Raw genomic sequence first — 10,175 nt, 5'->3', positions numbered from 1 at the left:
ATATTTAACTAATAGTTTTATATATATTTTTAGAAAATCGTTTTGATGTTACGCAGTTTTATGAAACAAGCACATTTTATTTGTTAAATATAAATTATGTAACTATGCCATAAGTCACCGCAAAACACGCATAGAACAAATTTTCTTTAGTGAAGAGTACAATAAAGGAAGTAGTGCATCACTTGACTTCAAAAATAATATTTGCAAAATGTGTTTTAATATAAAATAATAATAAAAGTAATAATTATTATAATAATGTTGATGGTAATGATAATGCGGGTAGTACTGGTAATGGCAAGGGTGGTAGTAGTGGTGATGGTCAAGGTAATGGTAATGATACCGGCAATGGAGATGGTAGTGATGATAGTAAATACCATTAATACGAGTATAATGGTGATGGTAATGATAATGGTAATGGCGATAGTATTGGTAATGGTAATGGTGATATTAATGGGGATGGTATCAACAATATTAACAATAATACTTAAGGTCGGGGCTTAAGGTTTTAAAGGCAAAAAAAAAAGAATATATTCGTGTTTTTTTGCGGCGACATAAGTAATAATAATGTAATTTTATTAAATTTAATGACATATGTATTACTGTACAACTTTTGGGGTATATTGGAAAAAAGTTTCAATGGGAAATATTAATAAATAAGCCTGTGACGGGGAATCTTCAGAAGCGCCTTGGAAAAAAATGGATCATGGTCGTTACTGGATCATCTGAAAAAAAATTATATGCGTTTTAAAAATCGCGGTAAATTTGTTAATAAAAAATAGGAAAAAATGAAAAACTCCATCTGATTACCCGTTGATTTATGTGAAAAAGTAATGTTCAAATTTTCAAAAGGATCGGTTCAGTAGATTTTGAGTTCTAATGTTCACGAACTTCAAAAATACCGTTTTCAGGAAAATCGATTTGAAGTTTTTTATACATCAAAAGTTAGGTATAACGCCGGTCGTTTGAAACGCTGTAACTCCGTTAGTTTGACTATAATTTAGTCAGAATTTGTACACAATATTCTCGATCGTATAACTTGAAATCGTCTTTCTTGGATAGAAAACTCTTTTAATCGAACAGATATATTCACTAAACTTGGCATGTTGGCCTAAGTCAACGATATAATCTTTGACTAAATTGTACAAATCGGACCCATATAGCGATACAAACTGAACGATTAAAATTAAGTTCTTGTATAACAACTCTTTTATTTGGGAAGGGTATTAAGTTATAAGGTACGAATCATATGATCTGAACAATGATATGACTGCCATAATTTGAGAGAATAATTTTGACAGAACTTTTATGATTGAGTTGTCGTGCATAGCTTAAGCTGAACTTTATAATAATGACAATATATCACAGCGTATGGAAATGTAGAGAATACTCTAACAAGTTTTAGCCCTGAAGAGAGAAGACTTATTTGCTTTGGAAGCAATAAGCTATGGCTATCATGAATCTCCCTCTGGAATTCGAAATGATTACTATTTCAAACACCTTCAAAATGAGAAAATTACATTTCACAATTCCATACTTAAAATTCGATCAAAACTAATTGATAGGTGGGCTCGAATGATTTAAGATATGAAACTTATATTGTCATTTCCAATTTCGAATATTTTCACGATCAAGTTTAATCATTAAATTTTATTCGATCTCTATTCTGACTAGAATATGAACGATAATTGATCGGGATATATCTTGCGTCATTTGTAATGTCATTATATTGTTATCAAATAGCTCGCATTGTGAAATGGCGCACCGTTTACACAGACTTTTTGAGACTCTTAACTTATGGCATTGAATTCAAGTTCATCCGCACCCAGAACAAACATGAAATTTCGTCCAATTGTATCATGAAACCAAAACTAGTCACTCTTTACTTTTAAGGTGTGGTTATTACATAACCTAGTTGTAATTGGTTGTCTAATCAGAAAAAAATTGCTTATCACTTATTTCAAATTCGTCAACGCCTCAATTATACTCAATCGCGGCATGTGACAAATTATATCAGACAGATAAATTTAATTTTTGATTAATCACAAAAAAATTGGTAAATATATACATATACTGTACATATATATGTAATTAAGGTCATAAATATTACATACATACATATATATATATATATAATATGATATATAATTAATCTAACTTCGTTTGTACTTATATGGTATCTTTTCTCCGCAATACCAGTCTCTTCTCCTTCTACACAAACCCTATTTTTGACATGGTGTTTTACTCGTATAGTGAATTTTTGCGGCCTATTGCTTGAGCTTTTCTCTCTATTAACCGAAAAATTATGGGTTCTATAAGCCTTAAGGCGTCTATGACCTAAGATAGTTTTTTCTCTTCGTGCCAGAAATCGAAACAGTTTTCAGTCAAGCATTGCCTACTAGCATAGTAAGTTTGTTCAATTTGGGTTATCATCTCATAAAGAAAGCTGCTTAAGCTTACATCTGTTTACTAAATGCTCAACGAATCGATTCAGGGTTGGTTCTAGTAAAATTCAAGATAAAACTATACATATTAGGCGATGTTGGATTCTAAACAATATTTTATGTACATTTATTAAGGCATGAAATGTTTTGTTGATTGCAGATTCTAACTCTAGTATTATGTATGTGTATATATTCGTTGGGTTTAGTCCCAAAATGGTTTTCACTGACCCTTCTCATATTTCAACGATACAAGTAAGATCTCTGACTGTTAATTGTCGATTCTCAAGCATCAATTGCTTTATTTCATTGACGTGTTAATCATCAGTTGATGTTGAAAGCCGTCCTGGACGTGGCTCGTGGTCAACGCGTTCTCAACCCTTTTTGAACCGATCAAAAACAGGCTTGCGGTAAACAATTATCACCGAAGGCCTATTCCAACATTCTGATCGTTTCAGCACTAAAAATTCAATTCCCCACACAAAATTTAATAGAATTTCTTAGTGCGAATCAGAGAGCTGCAACGATCACAATTTTTTCAATCATACCCGATCATTGACTCAGATTTTTTGTGACGGAAAACTTTGCCTCAACAAAAATGAATGATCGTAAGCGAGCGTACTCAAAGCGAGCAATCAGTTTCAATCACTGTTGCTTGTTTCGTAATGATTTTTCTCTATCGAACGCCTTGTGTGAGCAGCAAAGAATGTTCGAGAATGCTGCTTGCATTCAGCTCGATCACAATAATACCGTTTAGTCATACCGGGTGGTTTCTGCCAGCAGCGCAGCCGCTGAGCGTTCTTTTTCTTTAGCTGGAAATATTATTATTGAAAAAAGAAATAGGCTCGGACCATGTTCAGTTGATAATTTATTGTTTTTAAATTCATTTTTAAAAGTTTTAGCGATTAAGAAACCAAGTTTATTACCTTCTTTTATTTTTAAGTTTTTACATTTGTTTATTAATTTTAAGCATTAATTGAATTTTAGTTTTAAGCGTTAAAAATGAAGAAATATATGCAGTAATGTTTTGGATTTTATGCATCGCAACTTGTTTCCGTTAAAACACACAAATATGTACATACAAACTATGCACATACATATTTGCAGGGCAATTCTTGATCTGATTGGTTCAATCACAATCAATTCAAACGCACACTTGATCGATGTAAGTATGAGTTTTCATGCATCATTGGACTTGATCGTGTTTTTCTGTACAATCATTTCCAATCATCATACTGGAACCAAACAATTAGTTTCAATCAGTAAGCAGAGCAATCAAATCAATTGATCGAACTCCTTCGTTTTGAGCACGAAACTCGATCGAACAATTTTGTTGCGAACCGCTGTGCTGAGTTGTGAACGTTTTGAGCGAGGCTGATCAAACCGGATCGATCATACTCAAGGCAGGTCTCTGGTGCGAATGCTCTTTATGTACTTCAGAAAGACAAATGTATACTAAACACAAATTATATGTTTTGTCGTAGCAATAAGCCCACAGTAAATATGAAACCCTGAAAGCGTTTCAGGCAACTAACTATTTAACTGGTTAAAGAGTTGTCTTTATTTAAATTCCGTTTACAAAATTAACGTGCAGAAGTCGTGTGGACTCCTAATAACGATATCAAGTTATGATAATTAGAGACTTATGTTCATATTAAGACCGTTACAAATCAACTTGCACAAAACTCGAAAATTTGTAGATGCATTCACATGCAATGTCGACTCTAACTCAATTTTCTGAGATTTGACGACGAAAGGTCGCGAAAGAATGCTTGTATAAAAAAGAAGTGAAAAATTTTACATCCACATCGTATACAGTTTTCGATATAATGTTTAATGTCTGTCTGTTCTACTAGTTTTTGATAACCGTACTGAAAGTGATGCATAAAACGAAGTCGACGAAAATGTTTTTTCACTCGTAAATTTGCGCATTGGCCACGGTGAATATCGCATTCGATGGAACGATGATATATACGACAACATTGACATAGTTCAGCGAATTAAAAGACGCTGGCAAGATCATGTCGTCCGAATAAATGAAAACACTCCAGCTCTGAATGTATTCGACGCAGTACCCGCCGGGGAAAGCAGAGGAAGAGGAAGACCTACCTGATTTCGCTTGGAATCTTCAATTGGCGGCAAGCAGTGACTGGCGCGCTGTTGTGAACTCGGCTATAACCACGTAAGCGGTGAGTACGCCAATAAAGAAGAAGAAAATTTATCTTTGTCGGTCCAAAGCCAGTGACATTTAGAAAAAATAAATTAAATTAAAATAAAATAGATTTTCATAATTTTAATTTTACATTTAGCAGAGTCTCACAACAAAAGATGTTAGCAAAGTTGTGCACCCAAGAAGATTCTCCCTGGATAATATTACTTTTACCACTTCAATTGATTTCACGTCCACTAAAATGATATTTGTTACTTTCATACCAGTGGTCTGTAAGTCAGTGGTGTATAGTACTGCCAGATTAGCGGATTGTTTCGGATTTGTCGGAGTTTTTTTGAACGTATCATGCACTTTGGGAAATCATGAAAATTGTGTGGTTATCGTTGATTTCTGCAGTCCAACGCTTTCTTCTTTCTGGCTTTTTCAAACAAGAGAGCAAGATTAAACAAAATAAAGAGGGTGCTATTTTTTAAAATTCATATCTCTTGGAATGTTATATATCTAAACTTTCTTGATTACGCTCTACCAATCATGTGCAAAAGAAATATAGAATTTGGGTCAGAAGCTCATAAAATAGGTACATTTTTCTTAAAGTTGAATCGAAGCATGTTCAAAATAGTAACTGCTTGCTTTTTAAGAGAAGATGAGATAAATAAAACCGAAACGGAGTTTATAGAATTTGCCAAAGTGACTAAATGGCATTAATTAAAGCGGAGCATTTACGAGATGTGGTTGTTGGTCCAAAAGTAAGTATCTTAAAAGAAACCCCCACTTCAATGTGACAAACCACGAGCTCGATTACTTCCGTGAAAAAAGAATGAAGTTTACATTATTTTGGGTGCAGAAATCAACAAGCCTTTCCGCTGAAAAATATGTTCAGTAGCTGCATCAACTTGCTTTTTTAGATTACAATAATTTGTCGCCAATACGAAATATTGTAGAAATACCTCGATTTGGTTTTATATAGAAACTATGTGATATCGGATTTTTCCAAATTTTTGAACGCCCTACCCCTCACTTTCCTCTCGATGTGCGGATTTACAGCGCGGCAGATGTCGCAGCACTGGTGAAGTAGAAAAGTCACAAGCTAATATTTATCGACAAACTGTCGCCATCAACGCTACACATATGACTCACTTGTTTACCGCTGCTGTCAACAAACCTTAATTTGTTTGTTATCTCCAACAAAGAAGTACCTACAAGTTTAATTTGTACTCCTGCTGCTTGTTCGTGGGCACTCGGTGTTATGGCGCAAACACGTATTGAAGAATCACATATTTTCACTTTGATTTAACGATATCTTATCAGTGGGTCTTGTTGTCGACAGCGCTCGGTACAGAGTATTAGCACAAATTAAAAATATGTCTGATTAGAGACTGCACACACACACACACATGTGAGGGAATACGGCGCACAACGCAATTGTTTAATATCAACTTTTTTTTGCTTTTTTGGAAATAAGATTTATTGCGTCTTGATTTAACGAGTGCAATCGCACTTCCGTTGCTGTTGTCATATCTATTTGTGCTTCCATGTTTGGAAGTATGGAATTTTTATTTTTTTAATTAAGCAAATAAATGTGATATGAGTGCGAACAGTCAGGCTTGTAAGACTTTTTTTAAAGCTGTACTAAAATTATATATAATTAATATTTATTTTTGTAATTTGAAAATTTCGTATATTTTAGCGCTTTAAATATCTGACAACGCAATTTTGCATTTTGTGTTGCGTATATTTTTATAAATTGTCCGATTTATATTTTTATTTGTAAACTCTCACTTATTCTAAAACCAAAATATCAATAAAGTGAGTTGCATCAGGGTGTGCCAGTATTTTGTATATTCGTAAATTTTCGATAATTACTTTTTATATAGTATACGCTTTTTGTATATTTTATTATTTTTATTTTTTTTTATTATTACTATAATTTTTTTATGACCACTACTCTCATTTCTATCTACAGCAGCCACTAAGGTTAAAAAATTACAAACAGTTTTTTCCAATTATACTTTATTTATTATTATTAATTTCGAAATCAACTAATTCTCCTATTTCTATTATTAATACAAACGAATTCAATTTTATAAATTTTTATTCCTCAAAAACGACAAATAAAGGCACAACATTATTGATTTTCGCCACTCGAATTAGTTCTATTGTTGTTGTATTTGTTCTTTTAAGCCAATTTTAAGTACCGTTATTTATTTTTTGTATATATGTGTGCATACTTTTCCACATAGCAAATACAGTTATACGATTTACAGCAATGAAAAAATATGTACAGTTGTGTGTAGCAGCAATAACATAAGTACGTACGTATATAATTTAAATTGTGTAATGAAATTTAATAATTTAAAAAATTAAATAAACATATGTACATGTATATTTGTATAAATAGGCTTCACACTTAATTCATGAACTTAGTGACGGCATATAAAACTGCGAAAACTAGCGATAAGGCCGAGGCGTGAGTGGCGGCTGAGCTCTGATAACAGCTGTAAGTAAAATTAAATAAACAATTTGAGTAAATAAAGATTTTAAAAGCGAAATATTATATTAAATTTGTTTATATTAAAGCCTCAAATTATACTAGGGCGGTGCTTACAAATAAATATTTTTTTTGGATCTCTTAAGGGACACCTTATTACTTAATATTCAATTAATCATTGCTTTACAAGCTCCCAAACATTATAACCTTTCTCGCTTAATCCATAAAAAATACAGTTGGAACAACTAACATGGTCATTGATAGGACTTGGGTTAAAATTCGGATAATCTTAAATATCCAAGAGCCACATAAAGTGTTATTACTGATATATTTAACTAATTGGTAGTACATAAATTAAAATAACAAATATATACAATATCTTACTCAACAAAGGGCTCGTAAACTTGACCAGCCTATGTGCAAAACTCACCCTCTAAGAAATATCAACTTCGAATTAAATAATTATTATAATATCACTCATTATATTTCCAAGTATCTTAATTCGACAAAAGCCGTTTTGATTACTTGAGTTTCTGGTATGAATATATGAGTGTTGCTTCACACTGGTTTCTACTAACATGAATTCTCTTTTCTAGGCTCTCATTTAAAATAAAAGATCACAGCAACTTACGCAAAATTGCGCAGAAAAACTTTGATCGTTCCAAAGGACTTAGAACGATTTGGATTAGGTAGATAGGTAGTTAGTAAAACCAGTTATATACCATGTAGTTATAAGGTTATTAAATTGCTACTTACGCAAGTCCCTGATCCACAGTGGTCAAATTGTCGAAACCAGCATAGGTGCTGTTGACTTGTGCAACATACGATGACAATGTGGCGTTTGCCACCGAACGCTGGCGCGTGATTACAAGTCCAAAGGAGCTGTTAGAGTTCGAACTATAGCCACAGAGCACCGCATAACTGGAACTATTCGCCTGAAGTACTTTGATTGTCACATTTACGCTACTGCTTGTTGTGTAAGTGTAACCGCCAGCGGGTGAGGTGACATTTACTGTGCTGCCTGAGTCGCTTCCATTGACTGGGGTGAGTAGATAGGTTGCGGTTTGATTTAAATTCAGCGCGGCCGTTGTTTGTGGTGTGGTGAGGTTGAGATATATGCCTGTAGTGTTTGAGAAAATATCGAGACCAACACAACTCAACTCGCTTGCTGGGCTACGGATGGCCTCGTACCACTGGCCTTCAAACTGTGCGGGAAAAATTGCGCTCGATTAATTTCCGAAATTTATAAATTTGTGTGTTTGAGATTTGAATAAACATTAAATATAATAAGATAATAAAGAGATTTTTAATTTTAATTATAATAATTTACAAAAAGTTTTATTCATGGAAAAAATATTAAATTTTTTTTCTTGGAAAATTAATTAAATTATATTAAATTTTGAAATATTTTTGAAACCTTTAATTTTGAGTATTTTAGTTAATTTTAATAATTCGCTTTGTAATTTAAAATTTAAAATTATTCAATCTATGGAATAAAAATCAATAAACTTTTTGCAAAACTAAGTAAATTACAATTAGAAATTTAAAATAGTTTTGAATAGTAATTTTAATATTTTCAATTCATTATTTTAATTTAAAACTTTTGAAATAATTAAATTTTTTGCAATTCGATTTAGTTTTAAATTTGAAATTTAGTATTCAAATTGAAAAAATTAAAATTAATTACTAATAATTAACTCAAAATGTATTGCAAAATACTAATTTAATTAGCACAATTAAATTTTGTTTGTAAAATTAATTAAATTATATTAATTGCAAATTTGACCTATTTTTAAATAGTGAAATAATATAAATATCTTAATTAAATAATAAGGTAAAATTTTAAATTCAATATTCAAATAAAGAAACTATAATTTATATTTTTATAATTTATTAGTCCATTAAAAATTAATTGAAATTATTGAAACTTTTTTTCAATTCGGTTTAATTTCCAATTTAAAATTTAATGTTCGAACTAAAAAGAGTCCACTCAAAACAGAAAAGCCACTTTTGGAAGGCTTTGAGGCAATCACCATCTTTTTTAAGTGAGTCTATGGAGCAACGGTACACTGTATTTTCGAAATTATTTTTGATCTTTATTAGAAACTTAACCAAAAGCTCAATGGCTTCAATACAATATTATTTAACGTAATAATTCGATTAAATCACCGTTATAACTAAAATGTTATTTCAAAAAAGTATTGCTTAAAAACATAAAAAAAATTCTCTTATGTAATTTTTTTTAATATTTTTCTCTTTCCACGCGTTTTTTTGCTGCCTCAAGATCAATATTTTCTTCAAATATATTGCACACAATCCAATATTTCAATGAACAGAATTAGTTCGTAAAACTTAAGTTAGGGTCACAAGACACTCACTGTGCTACTAAGGTTCGTTAAACTGTTCGCGTTCTGACACTGGGTCAGGGTTTGTGCCTCAACGCCGTTGCTGCCGAAAAGGCAGAGTAAGCTCACGATTGCTACGTATTGCAAGAACTTGTACATTTTCAAAACGATTTTTGTTTTCACTTCAAACGAAAAATTTCGAAACAAAAGAATATTTGCACTTATTATGTCCTGGTTTTTGGCTTTGGGTCTCTTAAATCCAACACCGTCGCAACGTCGTCGAACTCGTTCGAAGGGTAAAACTAAACTGGCACTTGCTACACTTTCGATAATTTATATCATATCGTTATTGACATCGTCGTCGCTGACACATATTTTATCGCAGAACTGGAAGCTTACTTACGGGCTCAGTGGTGTCATTTCGTAGATAAAAGGCGCAACAACGAGGATGAGTAATGTGACACGTTGTTGTTATCAGCAAATGAAATGTGTGTTTAAAAATGTTTTATATGATTAATATTCATACATATATTTGCACCTATGACATATTTAGATATGATTTTATACGGAACACAGACGATAAGTGCGGCTTTTGGGGGTTCTGAACGCCCTCAAAAAGCATTTACTTTTATCTGTCTTAAAAGCGTCTAAAGAACAGAAACTACTTTCAAACAGCGGAATTTACCCTGCCTGGTAATCATGTCTCTTCGTTGAACCGGTCATAATCTCACATT

General features: G+C 32.2%; 1 protein-coding gene across 1 annotated transcript; it reads right to left on the bottom strand.

Moving 5' to 3' along the window:
• Positions 1-6,682: 6,682 nt before the first annotated feature.
• LOC105226557 (uncharacterized) lies at positions 6,683-9,764 on the bottom strand. Its single transcript, XM_011205477.4, has 3 exons — positions 9,475-9,764; positions 7,853-8,301; positions 6,683-7,103 (listed from the first exon to the last, which is right to left on the bottom strand). Exons 1-3 carry the CDS (start codon positions 9,598-9,600, stop codon positions 7,016-7,018), a joined length of 663 nt encoding a protein of 220 aa, XP_011203779.2. The 5' UTR covers positions 9,601-9,764; the 3' UTR covers positions 6,683-7,015.
• Between the last annotated feature and the right edge of the window lie 411 nt (positions 9,765-10,175).

The sequence above is a fragment of the Bactrocera dorsalis genome, chromosome 2, assembly GCF_023373825.1.
Source record: "Bactrocera dorsalis isolate Fly_Bdor chromosome 2, ASM2337382v1, whole genome shotgun sequence".
Taxonomy (NCBI): domain Eukaryota; kingdom Metazoa; phylum Arthropoda; class Insecta; order Diptera; family Tephritidae; genus Bactrocera; species Bactrocera dorsalis.
Note: the sequence above shows the minus strand (reverse complement) of the source record. Positions and strands in the feature narration are given on the sequence as shown.

What these genes read in the sequence shown, in the direction of transcription:
- LOC105226557 (XM_011205477.4), bottom strand. Translation starts at nt 9,600, where the DNA reads ATGTACAAGTTCTTGCAATACGTAGCAATCGTGAGCTTACTCTGCCTT. An exon ending in TAACGAACCTTAGTAGCACA is followed by an intron (nt 8,302 to 9,474) that starts GTGAGTGTCTTG and finishes TTTCCCGCACAG; the next exon opens with TTTGAAGGCCAGTGGTACGA. An exon ending in ACTGTGGATCAGGGACTTGC is followed by an intron (nt 7,104 to 7,852) that starts GTAAGTAGCAAT and finishes TTTTACTTACAG; the next exon opens with CTGTTATCAGAGCTCAGCCG.